Source organism: Heteronotia binoei, chromosome 18, assembly GCF_032191835.1.
Source record: "Heteronotia binoei isolate CCM8104 ecotype False Entrance Well chromosome 18, APGP_CSIRO_Hbin_v1, whole genome shotgun sequence".
Taxonomy (NCBI): Eukaryota; Metazoa; Chordata; class Lepidosauria; order Squamata; family Gekkonidae; genus Heteronotia; species Heteronotia binoei.
In genome coordinates, this window is record NC_083240.1 from 34701532 (window position 1) to 34725785 (window position 24254).

The 24254-nt window shown below is 49.4% G+C and overlaps 2 protein-coding genes across 2 annotated transcripts in view; both read right to left on the reverse strand.

Annotated features, from left to right (window-relative positions):
- Positions 1–658: 658 nt before the first annotated feature.
- RSKR (ribosomal protein S6 kinase related) lies at positions 659–16837 on the reverse strand. The gene is made up of 12 exons (XM_060259057.1): positions 16736–16837; positions 16360–16569; positions 15338–15421; positions 15195–15263; positions 12125–12194; positions 11605–11712; positions 9319–9359; positions 9072–9099; positions 7017–7106; positions 6836–6924; positions 4355–4465; positions 659–2065 (listed from the first exon to the last, which is right to left on the reverse strand). The coding sequence occupies exons 1-12, from the start codon at positions 16778–16780 to the stop codon at positions 1838–1840; spliced, it is 1173 nt and encodes a 390-aa protein (XP_060115040.1). The 5' UTR covers positions 16781–16837; the 3' UTR covers positions 659–1837.
- A 5940-nt stretch (positions 16838–22777) lies between these two features.
- The window catches only part of BLTP2 (bridge-like lipid transfer protein family member 2), a 47074-nt gene continuing 45597 nt past the window's right edge, over positions 22778–24254 (reverse strand). Inside the window, exon 39 of the mRNA XM_060258838.1 lies at positions 22778–23308. Within this exon, the coding sequence (XP_060114821.1) occupies positions 23126–23308 (183 nt within the window). The 3' untranslated portion in view covers positions 22778–23125. The remainder of the gene's footprint in view (positions 23309–24254) is intronic.

Genomic DNA, 24254 nt, shown 5'->3' on the forward strand with positions numbered 1-24254 from the left:
CAGGCTTTGCCAGTTTGGTGTTGTGGTTAAGTGTGTGGACTCTTATCTGGGAGAACCGAGTTTGATTCCCCACTTGCACCTGCTAGCATGGCCTTGGGTCAGCCATAGCTCTGGCAGAGGTTGTCCTTGAAAGGGCAGCTGCTGTGAGAGCCCTCTCCAGCCCCACCCACCTCACAGGTGTCTGTTGTGGGGGAGGAAGGTAAAGGAGATTGTGAGCCGCTCTGAGACTCTTTAGAGTGGAGGGCGGGATATAAATCCAATATCATCATCTTCTTCTTCTGCTCTGTAGCTCCAGTGCAATTGAGCAAGCCTTGCAAAGCAAGCTGTTGCGCAGAAGGAAGCAAGAGAGAGGGAGAAGGAAGCAAATGACAGGCAGTTGCTCAGGTGCCTGATTTGGCCCCCAAACTGCATGTTTGACACCCCTGCTCTATGGTGTTAATACCCCACTGAGATCCCTCCTCTCCCCAAATCCCACTCTCCCAGCTCTCTCAGAATTGGCAACCGTAGCCCCGATCTGCCCTAGCAAAGCAGATCTTCTGCCCTCAGCAGGTACATGTCAAGAGGAAAGTCTTTTCTCTTCTGGAACTGATCTCTCCCCCACTGCAAACTGCAGCCTCAGAGACTGCAGGACGCCCCATGAAAACACACTGCGGCTGCATACGGATGGAACAGCTTTACTGCTTGCATTAAGCAAAAAACAAACAGACAGGCTGCAGTGCTGAGGCAGCTCCACCCTTCTGGTTAACAGGGAGAAGAATCAAACCTGACTCCATCCACTGGGGAGCGGGGGTGGGGTGGTTGGCACAGAGTGTAACTCCACGAGGGAAAGGAAGGAGCCTGTCCTAGAAAACGGAATAACTTTCGCCGCATAAAAAAAGAAGAATGAAAAACAATGACTACCAATTAGGCTACCTGAGAAAAATGCAAGCTTCTGGGTTTCACAGAGCTCTTTAGGATTAGACAGAAGTGGCAAAATAACTCCTGCTAGGTCTTCCATTCCACTTGCGTAGGGATTCTGTGACACTCAAAGGCCTCCTACTCACCAACCTGTGCTCACCCTACAGCAAAGCACTGTGCTGCCTCCTTTGCATCTGATTGTTGCGAAGACCCCCTGTGTCCTGAACTTCCAGTAGGGGGAGTCAAGTTGCACCTTTAAGACCAACCAATTTTTATTTAGAACGTTAGCTTTTGTGTGCTCTTAAGCACACTTCATCATACAAAGAATCCAGCACAGTGAGCTGTGCTGGATTCCTCGTCTGATGAAGTGTGCTTAAGAGCACATGAAAGCTTACGTTCTAAATAAAAATTGGTTGGTCTTAAAGGTGAAACTTGACTCCTGCTTTGTTCAACTGCTTCAGACCAACATGGCTGCCCGCTTGAATCTTCCAGTAGGAGGGGCAGTGGCACCAGAGTTATTGGCGAGGGGCTGGCAGGGAGTCTATCCAGTGCTTCTGCTAGTGCGGGGAGGGTGACTGGCCAGCATTCCTGAGATCCTTGTGCTGCGATGAAGCAAAAAGAGGCTAGCTATCACCACCGCTCTCTGCCCCCTCCTCTATTGGTGCAACAGTCTCTTTTCACCATCCCGGGCATCTTTCAGCACAGGTTCTTCATGTTAGAGCCTGCAAAGACCAGCTGGGCCTTCCCACCTTGCTGCACTGTGTTTAAAGATGGAAGGAGACCAAGGAAGGGAAAAGAGCCTAGCTTAGGTGCCCTGGGCAAAAAGAGAGGAATGGCTAGATGGGCCTCCCCGGCTGATTCTCCTGAGAACTGGATGTTGTTCATGAACAGAGTCACGGTCTACGGAAGCCTCCAGCACTCCTTCCCCTACCCTGCAGCTTCAGCCAGGCCAAGGCTGGCTTCCGGGGCTCAAGAGGTCACAGTCAAAATCTGAAAAGGCGGCAGTGGTGGTGTCCAGAACGGTGTCCTTGGCTTGCCGCAAGCGCAGCACAAAGTCCACCGGCTGCTTCTGCAAGAGTTCGGCGTCGAAGGGCATTCCATGGAAGAATAGGTGGCCCCGGAAGTGGTGGGGGTAACGCAGACGGCGCTGTGGATCCTGGCACAGGAGCTGGAAGCAGAGGACAACACCGGTTATATGTGCAAGACGGCAGCCGTTCATTTGCAGCTCAATACAAAAAACCGGTCCCGATGTATGAATACAAGAGAATAAACAGAAGACCGGAAAAACACTGACATTCATGTTCAGGGTGTACAAACATATATATTGCTGACAAAGACTGTGAAGGAAAGGTCCCCTGTGCAAGCACCAGTCGTTTCCAACTCTGGGGTGATGTCACATCACAACGTTTTCACGGCCGACTTTTTACGGGGTGGTTTGCCATTGCCTTCCCCAGTCATCTACACTTTCCCCCCAGAAAGCTGGGGACTCATTTGACCGACCTCGGAAGGATGGAAGGCTGAGTCAACCTCGAGCCGGCGACCTGAAAACCCAGCTTCCGCTGGGGATCGAACCCAGGTCGTGAGCAGAGCTTAGGACTGCAGTACTGCAGCTTTAACACTCTGCGCCACGGGGCTGCTAGAGACTGTGAAACCACGTGCAAATATACAATTATGCTCCCCAAAGAGCAGTTGGTAACAAATGCAATCATGAAAAAAAATTGAGGGCTAAAAAGTCCATCTAATCCTGGGTACAGAGTGGCAAAGGAATGCGTCGATCCAAGTTAAAATATTTTCTCTGTGGCTCTGTGAAGCAGTTTTTGTGGAGAGAACAGGCTGATGAAGGGAAACTGTGATATGACTTAGGAGTACGGTCCCCTTTCTCTCTCCAGTGGAAGTTTTGGATTCCTTTGTGGCAGCACGGAAGATAAGAGGGCATAAATTGCATACAAGAGAGGTGGTCACAGCCCTACAGGCATGATTAGATGGACTTTTTTAAGACACTCAGACACTTTCCGTGATTGCATTTGTCACCAGATGCTATTTTGGGAGCATAATTGCATATTTACATGTAGTTTCACAGTCTTTGCCAGCAGTAGATATGTTTGTACACAGTGAGTAAGTGTTATTCCGATGTTCTGTTTATTCATTTGCAGCTCAGCTGGCTCTCGAAGAGTTACTGCGTTGCGTGACTGGCTTTGTCAGCAGCCAGCAATCAGCTTAAGCAGAGAGGGTCAGAGGACGGCCATTCTCAGAAGAGGAACTTAATGACTGAGGCGCTCTTTCCTCCAGCTGCTTTCAGCTAGCAAGAGGTGCCACAGGGTTGCCAGCCTCCAGGTAATAGCTGGAGATCTATTACAACTGATAAACATCAGTTCACCTTGAGAAAATGGCTGCTTTGGAAAGCGGACACTCTATGACACCGTACCCTATTTCAGTCCTTCCTTTGGCTCCACCCCCCAAATATCCAGGTTTTTCCCAACCTGGAGTTGGCAACCTTACAGTGCCAAGTCCGGAGCCAAGCAGAAGCACAGGGCAGCCTAACGAACTGCAGAGCAGCTGATGCAGGAGCCTCAGCAGCATCGCTGGCCTGAAGAGAAACCAAAAGGGCTTCCCCTTGGCTGGTTGATTTACCAAGCATGGAGATGCAGCAAGTGCTCTGTCACCCCTAGGGCAGCTAAACTTTTCAGCATTATCTGTGTGCAGGAAAAAGAAAGGTTGAGGGAGCGTCTTGCAGGCTGCACCACATCTCAGCTGTGCTTTTGGTCCCCTTCCTGTTTCTATTCATTAGTGGCCTAGACGTGGCCGGGGGCTCTTGGATTATGGCTTACACCCACCAGCCACGCAGCAAGCTCACCACACTGGAAGCAGGTTACTCTTTTTTTTTTTTTTTGCTTAATTGTAATATGTTTTAATCAGGGCTTTTTTGTAGCAGGAACTCCTTTGCATATTAGAGGCCACACACCCCTGATGAAGCCAATCCGCCTGGAGCTTACAAGGCTCTTTTTACGGGGCCTACTATCAGCTCTGGAAGATTGGCTGCATCAGGGATGTGTGGCCTAATAGGCAAAGAAGTTCCTGCTACAAAAAAAGCCCTGGTTTTAATGAGGTATTTTTCAGTCACTTCCGTACCCTAAGGGAGAGAGAAGTGGGATAATAAATGACCTCAACTTCTCGCCCTTCGAGGATGCAGAGAATGCTGAGAAAAGTGTGACTTCCAGTTCCATAAAACTCTGCATCCAGGTCCAGTTACACATTGACCAAACTGACAAATTTTGTATCTGCCCAATTACAAATTCTAACCTCTCCCATACGTTAGGGCTGCTCACCTGCAGGTATTCCGAAACACGCAGGTGTGCAGCAACTCACGTTTGGTCATATCTGACAGCACCGCTGAATGGCAGGGGCAGCCGGACGCATGCTGGGGAGCAAAGGGAAAGGGCCGCCCATACATACGTACCTCACTGAGGAGAAGACGCAGGCCTAGGCTGAGAGTGACTGGCGCGGTGTAGCTGCAGCCTTGAACGCTCCGGAGCATGGCCTTGTGGTCTCTCTCTGGGGCAACCGGGAACTGGAGGAGGGAAAAGTGTAGAGCTGGAAGGTTTTCTCTCTCACTCGACATAAGCTAGAAGGGTCCTTCTGTCAAAAACCCTGACCAGGAGCAGGAAGGACGGTAGAAAACTTCTTCACACAGTTTACAGAACTCACTGCCACAAGAACAAAGTTGGATTTCAGTAGCACCTTTAAGACCAACAAAGTTTTATTAGGGTTTGTAGAATCTTTTGGGATCAAGTGCCGTGTTCTACTGGAGAAAGTTTTCCTTCCAGACGTTTCATTCTCAGCTGCAGAGAACATCCGCAGTGGCGTTGCAGCCGGAGCAGGCGCTCAGACCTTCTTGGCTGCTGTGCATTGCAGCCAAGAAGGTCTGAGCGCCTGCTCCGGCTGCAACGCCACTGAGGATGTTCTCCGCAGCTGAGAACGAAACGTCTGGAAGGAAAACTTTCTCCAGTAGAACACGGCACTTGATCCCGAAAGATTCTACAAACCCTAATGATGCTACCAGCCGTGAAAACCTGAAATCTTTGACAACAAAGTTTTATTCGGAATGTAAGCCTTTGCGCGCATGCACTAGTGTGTTTTATCCAGAATGTAAGCTTTCGTGTGCATGCACTGTGTTTTATTCAGAATGCAAGCTTTCGTGCGCATACACTAATGTGTTTTACTCAGAATGCAAGCTTTTGTGCGCATACACTAATGTGTTTTACTCAGAATGCAAGCTTTCGTGCGCATGCACTGTTTTATCCAGAATGTAAGCTTTCGTGTGCATGCACTGTGTTTTATTCAGAATGCAAGCTTTCGTGCGCATACACTAATGTGTTTTACTCAGAATGCAAGCTTTCGTGTGCATGCACTGTGTTTTATCCAGAATGAAAGCTTTCGTGCGCATACACTAATGTGTTTTACTCAGAATGCAAGCTTTCATGCGCATACACTAATGTGTTTTACTCAGAATGCAAGCTTTCATGCGCATGCACTGTGTTTTATCCAGAATGTAAGCTTTCGTGTGCATGCACTGTGTTTTACTCAGAATGCAAGCTTTCGTGCGCATACACTGTGTTTTACTCAGAATGCAAGCTTCCGTGCGCATGCACTGTGTTTTATCCATAATGTAAGCTTTCGTGTGCATGCACTGTGTTTTATTCAGAATGCAAGCTTTCATGCGCATACACTAATGTGTTTTACTCAGAATGCAAGCTTTTGTGCGCATGCACTAATGTGTTTTACTCAATGCAAGCTTTCGTGCGCATGCACTGTGTTTTATCCAGAATGCAAGCTTTCGTGTGCATGCACTAATGTGTTTTACTCAGAATGCAAGCTTTCGTGTGCATGCACTGTGTTTTATCCAGAATGTAAGCTTTCGTGCACATGCATTGTTTTATTCAGAATGTAAGCTTTCAAGTTCAGATGAATATGGCTGCCCATTTGGATCTCACTGCCACAAGAGGTGGCGATGGCCACTAATTTAGATGGTTTCAAAATGGGATTACCCAAAGGCCTGCAGGAGATCTATCAATGGCTATTAGCCATGACAGCTAAATGGAACCTCCATATTCAAAGGCCATCTATCTGCCACATGCTGGGAAAAGACCATTCGTGCCCTGCCCCACTTGTGACTTCATACAGCAGGCTCCAACGTGCACATGAAGCTCCCTTCTACTGAACCAGGTCCTTCGTCCATCATAGTGTTGTCTACTCAGAATGGAAACGGCTCTCCAGGGTCTCAACAAAAGGTCTTTCATATCATCTAATGCTTGGTTCTTTTTACTGGAAATGCCAGGGATTGAACCAAGGACTTCTGCAAGCCAAGCAAATGCTCTAGCACTGAGCCTCAGCCCCTCCCACCATGGCTCTAGGCCAGGGGTCATGTTGTAGAAAAAGAGGTGTTGGAGCTCATTAGCCCAACTCATTTGCATGTGCCACACAGCCCCCCCTGACATCGCTGGAGGGTGAACTAAATTACATCAACTCAGCATCTACCTTAAAATGCTTCTTGAATTCTAAATTGTCATCATAAAACCTGACTCCCATCATACTTTTAAAATTACTTTCTCCTCTGTGGCCAGCGGTATGATGAAGATTTCCAACTGTCTGCTCCACATGTTTTGGTTATTTTCCCATTTTTGGTGGGGAAAAAATATTAGAAAGTTTGTCAGCTCTTAAGAGTTCAGCAAAATTCTCACAAGGGGTTTGAACAATGGAGCCCAGAAGCAAGTATTTCGGGGGGGGGGGGGGTAAGAAAGAAAGAAAGAGCACCATAAAATTTAGAGGTTTTGGAGCTCCACTTGTGTGAGCTCCTGCCCAAAATGAGGCCTACGCTAGGCATTGGAGGGCCACACAACCACCTTCTCCTGTTCTTGCAGGGAAACGCCCATCAGCTCACCTTCCCGCTGGCCAGGGCAAAGAGCAGCACACCCAGAGACCACCAATCAGCAGCGTGGGAATAGGGACCCCCATTCAGCACTTCGGGGGCTGCCAGAAAGAAAGGAGAGGAAGGTCATCACCCCAGCAGTAGCCCCCAAGCCCACCCCTCTCCATCAGGGCTACTGCCTTAATAGTCCTACCCATGTACTGGAGGGTCCCGCAGATTGTATAGGCCCTCTTGCCCCAAGGCAGATGGCGGGAAAGGCCAAAGTCAGTCAGCTTCAAGTGCCCTGCGTGGGTGAAGAAGATAGCATAAGAGTGCTGCTCGGTGGGGCCCTCCAAAAGAGGGGCATAAATCAGTGTTCCCTCTAAGCTGAGTTAGCGTGAGCTAGCTCACAGGTTTTTAGCCTCCCGCTCCCACATTTTTGCCTCAGCTCAGGGAGAATGGCCCCAGAGCAAACTAATTTATGCAGCAGCTCGCAAATTTAATGCCAGTAGCTCACAAAGTTGAATTTTTGCTCACAAGGCTCCACAGCCTAGAGGGAACTTTGGGCATAATCCACATACCCCCTTGGTGCCAGAGAAACAAGTCCAAATTTAAGAATGCAACAGGAGATTTGGGACATCAGAAAAGAGCAAGAGTCCAGCAGCTCCTTAAAGACAGACAACATTTGTGGCAGGAGAGTCACTGCTCACTTCTTCAGATAGGACTAGACAGGGCTTCTTTTGTAGAAAAAGCTCAGCAGGAGCTCATTTGTATATCAGGACACACCCTCTGATGTCACCATTGCGTCCCACGGGGCTTTTTTGCAGAAAAGGTCCAGCAGGAACTGATTTGCATATTAGGCCACACCTCCTGGTGCCAAGCCAGCCAGAGCTGCGTTCCTGCTCAAAAAACCCTCTGCAACTAGGTATCTGAATACGTGAGCAGTGAAGCTCCTCCCCTACCACAGAATTTGTTAAGTCTTTAAGGTGCTCTTTCCAACAGCTATAGACAGACTAAAACGGCTCCCCATCTTAATCTCTTATTAGAAAATGTGGGAGAAACATTCCTTGCCATAGACCATTTTTCCCCAGAAGAAGTTTTGAGGACCTTAAAAAACTCCTAGAAAGTATGTGGTAAAGTAATCCCGTTTAAACCAGAATGTTTCCTAGTGAATATAATATCAGGGGTTAAGGACAGGAAAGTCAAATATTTATGTATCCATATGTTAACAGCAGCTAGAATACAAATTGCAAAAAATTGGAAGAAGGCTGATCCACCAAAAAAGGAAGAAGGGATTGCGAAAATATTTGAAATGGCAGAAATGGACATTTTGACGGACCTGCTGAGGGAAGAGAGTAAACAAGACTTAAAAGACTTCTGGCAACCGTTCTACAAATGGATTGAAAACTGTATAGTGAAAGAATGATAGAGACATCGTATCTTAGAATAGATTATTGAGATGTTAAGAATATATACATATATAAATATATATGAAGAGATTGTTAATGGAACTATAGTTTAAAGTTCTGTGAAAGCAGATATTCTGTTGGAGAAACAAAAATTGAAATGTAAATTTTTATAACCCCATTTACCCCTTCCCTACCTGTTCCCCCTTCCCTAATTTTCCCTAGAATTGAAATATAATAAAAATTGTTAAACAAAAGTATTTTCTTTTCGAATGGATAGAACGCATGCTTTTAAAAACAAGGATTTACTCAAAGCACACCGTTTGAACATATTTAAGACAACCGGTACCATCAGATAATATTTTAAAGGTATATCCCAGGGGTGGCCAAACTTGCTGAACATAAGAGCCACATAGCATAAACATCAGGTGTTAGAGAGCCACAAGACAGGAAGGAAGGAATACAAATAGATGGGGAGAGGGAGAGAGAGGTGAAAAGAAAGTGACTTTAATTTTAAATGCATTCTCCAAGCTGCCAGCTAGCTTGGCTTTGAGAAATGATTAAAACAGGCAAATGCCTTCTCACTGGGGGCTTCAAGAGCCACACATAATGTGTGTGAAAAAGCCACATGTGGCTCCCAAGCCGTAGTTTGGCCACCCCCGGTATATTCATTGTTTAATTGTGAACAGTTTTGTCCACAAGAATGGTTGACATACTGTTGATGAGTTCAGTGTTTTCATTGTTAAAGAGCTTGCCTGGTTCAGTTACATAACATCTGGCACAACATTGGTGCTCGTCAGTTAAACAGTTACAGGAAGACTTTCACCTCTCTTGCTTCACTCCACCGACTATGAAAGACATACCTCGTTCATCTAGGAGTATATTTTCCATCTGCAAAAAAAGAAAGAACCCAGATATAAGGCAGGGCCACCCAGCCTACCCCACTCTGTCTTCCCCTTCATTGTACGCTGCTCAGATTTGGCCCCATAACCTCTCCTGCCCTGGGCAAGAAACAGCTGTCTCACAGAAGGGGGAAAGAGGAGAAAACAAATGTGGAATAAATGGCTCTACCCAGAAGACATCCCTAGGGGAAAGAAACATCCTTTGTACCTTGACATCACGATGCACAATGCCCAGATTGTGGAGGTATCCTGGGGGAGGAAAGAAATAAATTTAGAACCCATGAGGACTCCTAAGAAAGGGAAATCTCATTTCCTGCTTCTGGTTGTTGTGGGATTTATTTTGTACCCTCAGCAACATAAACCCAAAAACAACCCCAGAAACCAAAACAACCTGCAGTTATCAGAAGGCTAATACATACACACTAATAAGTTTCAAAACCTTACAGATAAACTTTATTAGACTCCAAGTTTCTCCTTTAGGCAGAGGGCTTAAACATATAGAGAAAGGGGAAGCAACTAGATATCCCAAACAACCTGCAGTTTTCAGAAACTCATATGGACCCAAAAGAAATCCTGCCACACTGGTGACTCCCACTTCCCCTCCTTTTCCTCTCACCCCTTTTGAGCCATCCTTTCCCACTCCACGCCGGAAGAAAAATGGTTGCCATCAAGGGCAGAGCTTTTACCACCTACTCTGCTCCTTCCCACAAGCCCTGCAGGCCTAAAGAGAGCTCCCCCCTGGAAGGAAAGGGGAGAACTGTGGCTATCAGAGGCAAAGCTTTTACCACCTGCTCTGTTCCCTTTCCCTCCCATGCACAAAAGCTTGTTGTTGCCAGGTAGATTTGTTGTATGTATGCAGGGCTGGCCCTGCCACTAAGCAAACTAGGTGATTGCCTAGGGCGCCAACCTTCTAGGGACGCCAAATTGGGTACTCCCCATGTGACTCAGTGACATTATGTGTGGGGGGGTAGCCTTGCCTAAGTCTACAGCCAGCCCTGTGTGTGTGTGTGTGTGGCTTTCTTATATCATAAGCTGTTTTGAGCCCACACTCAGTGGAGAAAAGTGGGGTCAAAATATCTGTTCCCTTTCCCAACCCTGTGTAATAGTTTGTTGTTGCCAGGTAGAATTATTGGATGTATGCAGGGCTGGCCCTGCCACTAAGCAAACTAGGTGACTGCCTAGGGCGCCAGCCTTCTGGGGGCACTGAATTGGGTGCCCCCATGTGACTCAGTGACACTATTAGTGCGGGGGGGGGGCAAGTTAGCCTTGCCTAGGGTGCCAGACAGTCTATAGCCAGCCCTGTTCATGTGTGTATATATGCAGGGCTTTTTTTGAGCAGGAATGCACAGGGGCTGGCTTGGCATAAGGGGGTGTGGCCTAATATGCAAATGAGTCCATGCTGGGCTTTTTCTACAAAAAAAAGCCATATATGTATGTATACATGGCTTTCTTATATCGTAAGCTGTTTTGAGCTCACAGTCAGTGGAGAAAAGTGCGTGTGGGGGGGAAATATCCAAATAAATAAAAAAAACTTAGCTTGCTTTCTCCCTCATCCTCTTTCCCACTTTCTTTTTTTCTTCTATTCCTCTTGCCCAGCTGCCTGCCTGGTCTTTTCTGGCACCTCTCCCCACCTCCTCTCCACTGTCTGCCCCACCCATTCTTCCCCAGTCCCCTTGCTCAACCAGCTGGCCACTCATCCCATCAGCTCTCCTCCTCCTCCTTTCCCATTCTGTGATTTTCTCTTCTTTCCTGCCCCACACGCCCTTCTGTTATTAGGCTCTATTCCGAGTGGTTACAGGGGGAAAACGCCACCCCAACGTTTCTGTTCCGTTGCAACATCTGTAAATGCCGTCTTTCATTTGGGAGAGGGGAATTTTTAACACCCCATTTTAAAAACAGATCTCAGATCTTGCTGCAAACCTGGGGATTCCCCACCCCCCAGGCTGGCTGGCCTCCTTTCGCACACTGGTTTTGAACGGCTTGAGAATGAGAACCCATAAACACAAGACAATACGAGACAAATCCTTATCCCTCCGTTTCCTTGGCTGACCTGGTCCTGCTGGGAGCCAGGAGACATCGCAGCTGTTCCCCAGGACTTCAGAATGACTCCACTTGGCAAGAGCGCCAAAGATATGAATCAATACAAGGCCAGAGATTATCCATACTCAGAAAAGAATGCAACACCTGACAGATGAGGAGAGAATCGCTGCCCCAAATCCCTCCTTGATTTAATGGCTCTGGCGCTCCTCTGACTGTCTTGGATTTAGGCCAAGGTGGCAATAGGATTACGATGCACTGCTAAAGAGGCTACGTTGGAGGCACGCTTCTGAGCAAAACTGGGCCATGCCAATGAGGAACACAGCTCGATGAGCGTTCTATAATATTCAGATGCCACTCCCCCATGTTCCAGCAAAACAAGCGATGGAAGTTGCAAACGCTCCCTGCGTGTCTTCTTCACTCCACCGAGGTGGGCAGAACAATCGTGGATACCCACCTAGCACCAGAACCAGCTCCGTGGCAAACAAGCGGATGACGCTTTCACCAAAAGGGCCCACGGACTTCCAGAAGGTGTAAAGGTCTCCGGTACTGCAATAGGTGCACACTGTGGGGGAGGAAAGAAGAGAAAAAGACAAGTGTCATTTTGAAGCTCACACAGACCTTGCGCATCCTTGTCTTCCCGATGCGAGCGTTCAGGACGCTTTTTAAGCCAGCAGTGCCCTGTTGCTAGGGTCGCAGAAAATTCGGGAAAGCAGAGGCCTACTGGGATTTGAGGCCTGTAGGCCTGCAGCAGAGAAATCCCCTGATCCCTGTTGACGTGCTCATTAGGGAGAGGAAACAAACTACTCTTAATCCACAGAGCATGTGGATGGGTGGCGTGGGGAGGGGCATTTTGGGAGAAGTCAACACCAGTCACACGGGCGGGTGGGCACAGAAAAGCACAAGCACACCACACAGGGGAAGGTGGGGGGGTCTCTAGTCTAGGCAATGCCCACAGGGCAGACGAGATCACTCACTAATGAAGAGATGGCGTTGCCCCTGCCAGCTGTCCCCTAAGCAGTGGACAAACGGATGGCTCACCTGTTTCTAGGGAACAAAAGAAACGGCCTGGATGAGTTCGGGGATGGGGAAGACGGGAGCTCAGGGGCAATCCTCATCCCTCCCTCCTAGGGTTGCCATCCTCCAGTTGGGGCCTGGAGCTCTCCCGCTTTTACAACTATCTTCAGCTGGCAGAGCTCAGCTCCCCTGAAGAAAATGGCTGCTTTGAAGGGTGGACTCTGTGGCATTGGACCATGCTGAAGCCCCTCCCTCCCCAAACCCCACCCTCAAAGCCTATAGGTATTTTCCAACACAGACCTGGCAACCCTACTCCCTCCATACCTCAGCAAAGCAAAATAACCGACTGCAACACAGGCAAGCATTTTGGTAAGAATCAGAGAAAACATTTCAACACCACCTTGTAAAAGTTTATGTGAAATTCTTGGGGCAGGGAAATGGGGGATGCTACACTCCTAAATTGTTACCAGATTTTCTCCATTACAGGATTTAACTTATTTACATTACTTATACTTTGTCTTTCTTACTGAGATGCAAAAGAAAAAGACAACAACTGTAGATTTATATTCCGCCCTTCTCTCTGAATCAGAGTCTCAAAGCGGCTTACAATCTCCTTTATCTTCTTCCCCCACAACAGACACCCTATTATATATGACAGCATGGATAGCAGTCCTTCATTCTTTATCCTAATCTCTTTCTTGGAAGCGTTTTAATACTGTACTGCCCTATCACCTGTGTAAGAGTCACTCCCGAAAAATTCAATTTTGGATAGTTTATAGAAAGCCAGGAGAATAGAAACCTTCCTGACTTCATCTGGCAGGTCTTTTCATAAGGTTGGGGGGTGGGGCCACAACAGAGAATGCCCATGTACGGTTAATGCAGAATTAAAGCAGAGACCAACCTCAAGGAGAATATGCAAAGAAATCAGATAGACATAGCCATCATAAAAGAAGTGTTATTTCTTGGGTGCAGGTTGCCGTTTTCCTCTATGCATCGCATCACGTTTCTACTCTGCCCTTTTTCTATGGATCTCCCCTGTCCGTCATTTCATTCTTGCAGCCCCACAAGCAAGTTATGATGACAGAGAAGAAGATGAAGATGACATTGGATTTATATCCCAGCCTCCACTCAAGAGTCTCAGAGCAGCTCACAATCTCCTTTATCTTCCTCCCCCAAAACAGACAGACATCCTGTGAGGTAGATGGGGCTGAGAGAGCTCTCCCAGAAGCTGTCCTTTCAAGGACAAGCTCTGGGATAGCTATGGCTGACCCAAGGCCATTTCAGCAGCTGCAAGGCGGATCCTATGAAATTAGGGGAGGAGGGCAGTATTTGTGAATTTCCTGCATTGTGCAGGAGGTTGGACTAGATGACCCTGGAGGTTCCTTCCAACTCTATGATTCTAAGTGGAGGAGGGGGGAATCAAATCCTGTTCTCCCAGATAAGAGCCCACACACTTAACCGCTACACCAACTGGCTTTGGGAGGGAGGCAGTTAGGTTCATGGGCATTTACTAAGGGCGTTTTCGCACTCACCTTAATCAGCAGCGACCCCCTCTTCACCGCGCAGGATCTGCGCGGATTTCGCACTAATTGCCGCGGAGCACCCGGAAGAGCCGGAAAGTCCCGGCGCTTTTGCGGCGCAAACGGAAACCGCCAAAAACCAGTTTCCGTTTGCGCCACAAAAGCACCGGGACTTTCCGGCTCTTCCGGGTGCTCTGCGGCAATTAGTGCGAATTCCGTGCAGATCCTGCGCGGTGAAGAGGGGCGTCGCTGCTGATTAAGGTGAGTGCGAAAACGCCCTAAGCTTCACTGGTCTCCTTGAGAAACAAGGCGACGGGGTCACTTCGAGTAGGCTGTGTGGGTGTGTGAAGTGGCCTCCAATCCCAGCCGACTAACACCACCCCATAGGGTTTCCAAGGCAAAAAAAAGAACAGAGGTGGTTTGCCATTACCTGCTTCTGCACATTGCTGTTGAATTTTGCCATCAGCTCACAGCTGTCTTATGGAGACCCACACAGGGTTTTCAAGGCAAAAGATGTTCAGAGGTGGTTTGCCACGGCCTGCCTCTGTGTAACCACCCTGGGGTTCCTTGGTAGTCTCCCATCCAAATACTAGCCAGGGCTGACTCTGCTCAGCTTCATGAGATTGGGCTAGCCTCTGCACACAGGCCATGGAATCCTTTGGTGCCTCTTGTCTAAATCCACCAGGGACAACCCCGCTTAGCTTCCAAAACCTATGCGATAGGGCTAGGCTGGGCCATTCGGTGAGGGTTGCGTAGGCTACCTCAGACCGACCCCAAAACGTTTTAAAAATTGGCAGAAAAGAATCTATGGCCTTGGAGATACAGAAGCTTTGCTCAGTATCCCCGATCCTCCATGTTTCCTCAAGGGGAAAAGGTTGTTCAAACAAAGACGATCTGACTCCAATGGTAGCAAGAGAAAGAAATTTTACTTACGGAAATAGACGCACATCTTACATAACAAATTCATTCGGGTACATTCAGGGGGGGGGGTGTTTTTGTCGAAAAAGTCCAGCAGGAACTCATTTGCTTATTAGGCCACACCCATGACATTGCCACTGTTTCGCACAAGGCTTTTTTGTTTCACACAGCAGGAACTCGTTTGCATATTAAGCCATACCCCCTGACACCAAGCTAGCTGGAACTGTGTTCCTGGGTGGGGCCAAATGCCAAGTGTAACTGAGAGACAGAGAGAGTTCTCTTAACCATTTCCCTCCCAGATCCTCTCACAGAATGCAGAATTACAATATCCCAGGCCTTTTTTTGTAGCAGAAACTCCTTTGCATATTAGGCCACCCACCCCTGATGTAGCCAAACCTCTTGGAGCTAACAGCAGTTTTAGTACAGGGCCTACTGTAAGCTCTTGGAGGATTGGCTACATCAGTGGGTTGTGGCCTAAAATGCAAAGGAGTTCCTGCTACAAAAAAAGCCCTTCCAATATCCAACTATCTTTGCCTTTCCTGCCTCTGCTTGTTCTAAGGGGTCATCTCCCACAGTGCACCAGAACACCCACCTGGATGCTGACCTCCTCCTTACACTGCTTGAGGCTGTCCCGGCGAAGCACCTCCATTTTCGGCACCACCTGCAGAAGAAACAACCCGAGTGAGCAAGCGTCAGGGAGAAGGGCGGCAGGCGAGAGGGCAGGTCGAGGCTCACCTTGACTGCGAAGAGCCGCTCTTGCCTGCAGTCCAGCACCTTCAGCACCGTCCCGAAGGAGCCCTTGGCCACCAAGCCCAGCACCTGGCAGGGAGAAGGCAAGCAGCCTCAATAAGGTTGCCAAGTCCAGGTTCAGAAATACCTAGAGATTGGAGGATGGAACTTGGGAAAGTGGGGTTTAGGGAAGGGAAGGGGTTTTAGTAGGGTAGAATGCCAGGCAGCTCCCCCTTCCAAAGCAACCATGATTTTCAGAAAAAGTGGAATGAATGCTTTAATGTTTTTTTTTTTAAAGAAATGATGTTAAATTAAATTAAATTAAATATTCCAAAATTACAATGAATGTAAAATTAAAGCCAAAGCACACAACATTGCCCGAAGGTTCCCAAAGATAGTATGCAGAAAGATATGCATTTGCAAAGTCATTTCAAAAAGCTTTCAGAGGGAAAGGAAAGGAAGGGAAGGTCACTGTAGTGCCATTAATGAGAACACTCACTGCAGCTAAAGCGGGTTATTGCTTGTAAATGGAAAGATGAGCAATCCCCTGGCCTAGTCTATGGGCTTGGTATCTCAAAATTTGGGATTATTTTATACTAGATAAGATTACTGATGAGGTGCAGTCACATGCTAATACACCGCAACATAAATCTGTAATGGAAAAATGGTCTCCTTTTTTAAGAATCCGTTTTGGTAATTATTTAACTTTGTCTTAATTTGTGTAACATTACTGCTGAGTTTACGTTGTTTCATAATTTGGAACTTTATGTTTTTCTGTAGACTGTTTGAATTTATAATAAAGAAAATATATATATATTTTAAAAAGATACTCCTCTTGCAATACAGGATGCAGAGTCAGTGTTCCATCGGAGGAAATAAATAAGTACATACATAGATGAAGAAGCGATTGATGGAGCTCGGAGACCAGCTGCCATTCCGGGAGATCTCCAGCCCCCCACTGGAGCCTGGCAACCCTAGGCATCCAAGAGACGCACCCAGCAGTCCAGAAGAAGGGAGCACCCACCCACCTTGAGCTGGCTGGGCCCCAGCGGAGGCCGGACGGGGAACTCGGGCAAGAAGAGGGCGACGCCCTGGGGCAAGCCCCGCTCCTGCGCCGCCTGCGCCTCCTCGGTCAAGGCCCGCCGCTCCGCCTTGGCGCCCAGCAGAGGGGGGCCCGCGTTGGCCAGGACGCTCCTCCAGACCCGCGCCCACCAGGCGGTCGGCAGCAAGCGGGACCCCTGCGGGAGAAGTACGGGGGTGGGTGGTGACATACCCGGGCGAACCGGCCGGACTTCCCCTCCCTGCAGCCGGCGCCCCCCTCTCGCAATTCCAGGCGCTCTAGACATGCTCAGAGGCACCGCTGCTCCGGCAGAAGCCAGTTGGGCTGCGGCGGCACAGCCTTACCTCCAGCTGGCCCCGCTCGCAGCCGCTGCTGCCCGCGGCTCCCATGGCTGGCCGGTGCCCCGCATAGTCCTGTGGCTGCCCCGGAGTAATTCGCGTTATGTAAAGCGCAGGACGATAATCCCCAGGGGAAAACTACGAGAGCCCGGGCGAAGCGCGCCGACCCCGCCCACTCATTGCCATGTAAGGCTCGCCTCATGCAAAAAAACTGGAGCCCAGCTGACCCCGCCCCCTTATTGCCATGCAAGGCCCGCCTCTTATGCAAAATTCCTAGACGAGAGCCCAGCCGACCCACCGCCCACTCATTGCCATGGAAGGCTCGCCTCATGCAAAAAAACAAAACAAAACCGGAGCTCAACTGACCCCGCCCTCTTATTGCCATGCAAGGCCCGCCTCTTATGCAAAATTCCTACACTAGAGCCCAGCCGACCACCGCCCACTCATTGCCACATAAGGCTCGCCTCGTCTGCAAAAAACTAAAGCCCAGGTGACCCCGCCCACATTGCCATGCAAGGCCCGCCTCTTATGCAAAATTCCTACGCTAGAGCCCAACCGACCCCGCCCACTTCTTGCCATATAAGGCTCGCCTCTAATACCAAACAACAAAGCCCGGGCGAACGGCGCCGACACCGCCCACTTATTCCTATATCAGGCCCGCCCTTATGCAAATTGACAACTCACGAGGATCAAGCCTCCCAGAGCTTTTACGCGCGTTTTGCGTAAATCCGACGCAACTCGTCACGTGGGAGACGATCCGGAGCAGCGGCCGGGCAAGGAGCTTCTTTTTGATTGCGAGGTTTCAAACGTCCCCGAGAGACCTTCTTTCCTGCACCCCCAACCCACCCAGGAGAGGATGTGAAGCTAGAGTTGCTGCCCTCCCAGTGGCACCTGAAGATCTCCCACTGTTGTAATTGATTATTGTCCAGGATCGGGTCCCTTGGAGACAGAGCTGCTTTGGAGGGTGGGCTCCGTGGCATTATAGCCTGCTGAGGCCCCCTCCTCCCCAAACCCTCCTCCTGTCCAGGCTCCACCCTGCAACATCTTCAGGTGCTTCCACTCCAGAGCTGGCAACCTTCTCTGCATGGCTGGTTTTAGTGGCTTCCAACGCCAAAAGGGACCTCAAAGTACCCCAAAACGACCTTTTGTAGGATTTAGAATCATAGAGTCGGAAGGGACCTCCAGGGTCATCTAGTCCAACCCCCTGCACAATGCAGGAAACTCACAAATACCTCCCCCTAAATTCACAGAATCCTCATTGCTGTCAAATGGCCATCTAAAAAAACGTAAAGGTAGCCCCCTGTGCAAGCACCAGTCGTTTCCAACTCAGGGGTGACGTTGCTTTCACAATGTTTTCACAGCAGACTTTTTCGGGGTGGTTTGCCATTGCCTTCCCCTTTCCTCCCAGCAAGCTGAGTATTCATTTGACCCACCTCGGAAGGATGGAAGGCTGAGTCAACCTTGAGCTGGCTACCTGAACCCAGCTTCCACCGGGATCGAACTCAGGTCGTGAGCAGAGAGCTCAGACTGCACTACTGCACCTAAGCTGTACCACTCTGCGCCACAGGGCTCTTTGATGGCCGTCTAACCTCTGTTTAGAAACCTCCAAGGAAAGAGTCCACCATCTCTCATTGTCCCAGGGCCAGGGAAGCAATTGGCAAACTGTGAACTACTGCAGAGGGAGGGAAATGCTGGTTCTGAAACGTGCCTCTTTCCTTGGGTTTGCTTTAAAAAGTCACTTATCCCCTTCCCAGAGATTTGGGCGGGGGGGGGGGGAGGGGAGAAGAGCATCTTAATAAAATGGTACAGAGTCAACATCTAAGGAGACTTAGCTCTCAAGACACAAAAATAAAGCCATCAGGGAGGGAGGATCTAAATAAATGTGAGCCAGGAATAATCCCTCTTCCGGAGACCAAGACTGTCACCACACTGGGCAGGTTCTTTCCCCTCGTACTCCTACCTGGCAAGCAACGCTCCCCCTAAGCTGTGGAGTCTTGTGAGCAAAAATGCTACTTCGTGAGCTACGGGCATTAAATTTGTGAGCTACTGCATAAATTATTGTGCTCTGGGGTCATCCTTCCTGAGCTAAGACGAAAAGGTGTGAGCTGGAGGCTAAAAAACTGTGAGCTAGATCATGCTAACTCAGCTTAGAATAGGCGTCCCCAACCCCCGGTCCGTAAACTGGTACCAGTCCATGGCCTGTTAGCAACCGGGCCGTGAGTTATATAATTATTTCATTCTATATTACAATGTAGTAATAATAATAAAAAGACATTGGATTTGTATCCTGCCCTCCACTCCAAATCTCAGAGCAGAGAAAGCTCCTTTACTTTCCTCCCCCACAACAGACACCCTGTGAGGTGGGTGGGGCTGAGAGAAACTGCCCTTTCAAGGACAACTCTGAGAGAGCTATGGCTGACCCAAGGCCATTCCAGCAGCTGCAAGGGGAGGAGTGGGGAATCAAACCTGGTTCTCCCAGATAACCACTACACCAAACTAATAAAGTGCACAATTGTATCATCCTGAAACCATTGCCGCTGCCCCCCCCCCAAGTCCGTGGAAAAATTGTCTTCCACAAAACGGGTCCCTGGTGCCAAAAAGGTTGGGGACCACTGGCCTAGAGGGAACACTGCTGGCAAGTTGGAGGAAGCGATTTGCAAGCGGGCGTAACTCTGGAATCTAGTAGTCGAAGAGCTGATGAAATTATCTTCCCCTTTCCCAACCCTGTTGTGAATCCTTACCCCCGCCCCCAACGCTATATGCTATTAAGAGAGGAATGCAAGCACTACTTAAATCCACATCCTGGTAGGATTATAAGCAAATCCCTTTGACCTGGCTACCTTAATAGCATGGCATAGCTTTGTGCTGGGCTGTCACAGCTCTTTATGTCTGTGCAGTGTGACAGGGGGAAAGCTCAGGGGGCCAACCCTAACAGCTTTTAAAACTTCCAGGCCAGCAAGTGATAACTGAGGGACATGGGAGATTAGGGACAGATAACACCCCACACATTCTTAACTAGTTCTGTGTTTGTTTAGTCTGGCAGCGCAGCTCTAACGGCCCAGATTCGCCAGAGCGTGGGAGCTAAGCAGGCTCAGCCACGGCCAGTACTCAGGAGACGGGTTACTACGTGGTGGAAGGCAACGGCGAACCACCTCCGCTCGTGTCCTGCCCGAAATGTCTCGTAGGTGGGGCTGCCGTGATTTGGTGGTGACTCGACAGCACGGTCTTCTTTAATCTGACAAATTATCCTTTGCCTCAAAGCCGTATATGCTTGTGACTATGCCAAAACCATGTGGCACAACACTGAGTGGTATGTGGAAGTGGCTACTATAACGCTGCCTACCTAGAAGAAGAGAAGACTGGATTTATACTCTGCCCTTCGCTTGGAGTGTCAGAGTGGCTTACAATCTCCTTCCCCTCCCCACAACAAACCCCCTGTGAGGCAAGTGGGACTGAGAGACCTCTGACAGAAACTGCTCTTGAGAGAAACTGACTGACCCAAGGTCACTCCGGCAGCTGCATGTGGAGAAGTGGGAAATCAAACCCAGTTCTCTCAGACAGGAGTCTGCATGCTTAACCATTACTCCAAACTGGTTCTCTACCTACCACCATCTGATTAAAATCCGTTACAGATTGAGTCATTTACTACCGACTGTTAAATGTTGGAAGAAGATTTGGACTGCTAGTATTTTAGTGCTGCCTTGTCTTAATTGTTTTAACTCTTTGGCTTTGTTGTTATCTTAATGTTAAGAACCGCCCTGAGCCCACTTGTGGAGTAGAGTGGGGTATGTTAAATTATAGAAGTTAAATTACAATAAATAATAAATCACAGTTCACATCACAGGCCCATTAGGTTAACTGGCCCCCCACCCCTATGTACTCCTACACCCACCCCTGCAACACAGAGCCAGTTTGGTGTAGTGGTTATGTGCACGGAAACTTATCTGGGAGAACCAGGTTTGATTCTCCACTCCTCGACTTGAAGCTGCTGGAATGGCCTTGGGTCAGCCATAGCTCTCGCAGGAGTTGTCCTTGAAAGAGCAGCTGCTGTGAGAGCCCTCTCAGCCCCACCCACCTCACAGGGTGTCTGTTCTGTTGGCGGGGGGAGATAAAGGAGATTGTGAGCCACTCTGAGATTCGGAGTGAAGGGTGGGATATAAATCCAATTTCTTCTTCTTCTGGCTAGGGAGACTGGGACAGCCAGAGAAGCTCCGTGCTTGCATTCTAAAGCCAACCAACACACTACCCACGCGCTGTGGCCTCTGCAAGAAAGAAATCCCAAATTTGGTGACAATGGGAGAGACCATTACGCCAGGTCCACGAGGAAGAACTCAAATTCATACCACATGCGGTAACATGGGAACAGTGAAAGAGACTCACAAACCTGGGTGGTTTGGTCTAGCTGTGACGTCCCACAGCTGTGAAGGTACCACAGGCGAGGCTATAGAAAAATGCACATTTTATAAATCAATAATAAAGTCAGGGCAGCTTTCTACCAGAGACAGGCTGCCCACAGGACAGGTGGTGTTAGCTTTTAAGAAAATAGCAAACGGAGCACAGCAGGAGGAACCATCACCCCACTGCCTCCTATACGCTGTGTCATCTACCTCTCCTAAAGTACAGGAAGTGTATGAAAACTCGGATCACCCTGGAATACATTTCTGCAAGAATTTTTGGGGTTCTTTTAATCATACGTGAATGGCTAAGACCGCATCCGATTCTCATGGGCATGTAGGGCTCTCCATGCCCTCTCTTGCTAAACCTTAGAACAAAGGGGACAGCCGGACGCGGCCAAGAGTCCTAAAAGGAACTCCAGCTTCTCCTCCGCTGCGGCAAGAGTCATTGTAAGAGGTACTGTAGCATCCTGTCAAAAAGAGAAAAGACCCGACGACCCACTGAGGACCCACAAGACTGTCCCTAATGAACTGGTACACTTTTCTCACCACATTCGATGTTGGTGTGTAAAATTCAGTTGATATGCTGGAGGTCTTATGGAAGAAAGACCCGCTGTCTGAAATGCTTAAGGCCACTTGTGACAGGCCAGCACCCATCCACAGAGACCTAAAGGCAGGTATAGGCGACAGAGAATCTTTGGTTTAAGAAGTTCTGGCCTGGCGAAGGTTGTGTCCCTGGCTGTTCTGCTAAAACCATCCCCTAGGAAGAACATAAGAGAAGCCATGTTGGATCAGGCCAATGGCCCATCCAGTCCAACTACTCTGCGTCACACAGTGGCCCAAACAAACCAAAATGCCATCAGGAGGTCCACCAGTGGGGCTAGAAGCCTTCCAGCCCAACTGGTGGACCTCTTGAAGGCACTTCGGTTTTTTTGGTCACTGTGTGACACAGAGTAGTTGGACTGGATGGGCCATTGGCCTGATCCATTCACGGCTTCTCTTATGTTATGTTCTTCCCAGGGGAAGGAGTCCCTGGAGAGACCTTTCAAATATCTGCTACATCATGCAGATGCCTTGAACAGTCCTGGCGCGGCCAGATTAACAAACAGGCCAAGTAGGTACTGGCCTATGGGCCCCCACACCTTTAGGGGCCCCCAGCTGGCTTTTCCCTGCCGTTTCCCCCTTGCTTGCTGCTCTCCCAGCCTGCCCACACAGCCAGCAACTGAGCCGCTCTTTGCCTGACTTGACTGGTGCGGCTGCTGCTGGCGTGGTTGCCAAGTTTGTCTCTCTCTGCCTCTCCCCCGCAGCTTTATCAAAGGGGCTTTTGAAAAGGTACCTGCAGGCTACAGTGGGGCCACGGGTGGTGGGGCAGGTGCTCGACTCTGAGATATTTTGTGAGGGCCTCCCAAGATTTCGACTGCCTAGGAGCCTCCACGGGGTTTAATCTAACACTAAGTCCTGGGAAGGACAAGAAGAGCATCAAAGTGCGTGACTAACGCCAGCCTCTGAGCGGGACCAGAGAACCGAATTCTCACACCAAGAGTGGCTCTCTCCGAGAAGGCCCGAAGGGGCAGAGGGGACCAAACTGAATCCAACCAACCAGCCGGCAGGTGCCGTTTACTCCAGGATCAGATAAGGAGGACCGACAAGCAACTCCAAATAATAAACTCTCTTATTTAAACTTTTCTGCTCCCCATTTCCCAACCAACAATGCATAAAGCTGCCCGCCGGCTCCGCCTGCCAAGGGGAGGCTCTGGCAGCACCAACAGGCCAGTCTGCCCACCCAGCACATGCGGCTTTGGCCTCTGGGCCCACAGCTGGAGCCAGGCCTGCGATTCCTCGAAGGCTCAGAGTGGTGCCAGGCTGGGCCAAGCTGTGCTTCTTTGTCCACGTGTGGCTGAGTATTTCGCCCCGGGTGGATGGGGGAACACGGTCAGTTACTGGACACGTCCGTCTCTCCCTCCTTCCCTGGCCAGCCGGGGCGGGGTCTGCGTGTGCAATCTCATTTGTGCCTGCTGAAAATGGACTTCTTGCCGGGATTCTTTTCACCGACGCTCAAGCCGATCAGCAGCCGGGCCTTCTCGTCTTCTTCCTGCTGCTGGATGTGGCCTTCCAGCTTGCCCTCCTGCTTCCCCCGGGACTCGGAGCCCGAGGCCGGCTTGAGACGCAGCTTCTCTTTGATGACCTATAACGGGGGAGGCCAAATATGCTAAACGTAAGAGCCACACAGAATAAATGCCAGATGCTTGAGAGCGGCAAGACATGAGCAGCGGATGTTTAAGGGAGGGAGGGAGGGGAAGGGAGGAAGGAAAATAGATGGCGGAGGGAGAAGTGGAAAGTAAGCAACTTTAGCTTTAAATGAATTCTCCAAGCTGCCAGGTGGCTTGGAGAAGTGATGTAAAGGGAGAAATGCTTTCTCTATGCTGGCCAACAGGGTGGTGGGGGCTTCAAGAGCCACACAGTATGTGTGAAAGAGCCACAGGTGGATCCCGAGCCTCAGTTTGGCCGCCCCTGACCTATAAAGAGCAGGCAGGATTCAAAAGAAGTCAAAAAGCCGGGGGTGGGGGGGAGAAGCCCAGCTCCAATCCTGCCCCTCAAGCACCAGATGACTGAAGAAGTTCAGCCAGAATGCTAGACTCTGCACCCTCTGCGTAAAACAAATAACCATCAGAACAACCTGCGTGGAGCAGGTGCAGCGTGTGTGCGTGTGTTACCTCTCAGAAATAATATAGAAACACAGAAAAGCTGCCTTGTAGCCCCTGGCTTCTGTAAGCCAAAGCTGTGTGTGGATGCAGCTGTCTGGGAGCTCAAGCACAGAGAAGACTCCTCAGACTAACCACACACAAAAAATCATTCCAGTGGAGATCGGGAGTAAAAGTCTTCCTCTCTTTCCACTCAGCTGCTGCTGCTTTTGTGGAAAGGCTGTCCTCTACCACATGCCGTTCAACCCCTCGGATCAGTATCTTCGTCTAAAGAAAAGTTGCTTCTCTTTGCTCTGAAATAGCACTGGAATGTTTAATCCCCACACTGCTGAATAAGGCTTCAGTTTGCCCCCCAAGCTGCAGATGAGGCCAAGGAGGTGGCAGCCGGCTTGTGAATTCTTGGCAGCGATGAGATTCTAAACAAGAACC

Coding starts and splice junctions, on each gene's coding strand:
- RSKR (XM_060259057.1), bottom strand. CDS start 16,780: ATGGGAGCCGCGGGCAGCAGCGGCTGCGAGCGGGGCCAGCTGGAG. Junction 9,100..9,318: donor TTGTGCATCGTGATGTCAAG/GTACAAAGGATG, acceptor CTTTTTTTGCAG/ATGGAAAATATACTCCTAGA. Junction 2,066..4,354: donor TGCGTCTTCTCCTCAGTGAG/GTACGTATGTAT, acceptor CTCTGCTTCCAG/CTCCTGTGCCAGGATCCACA.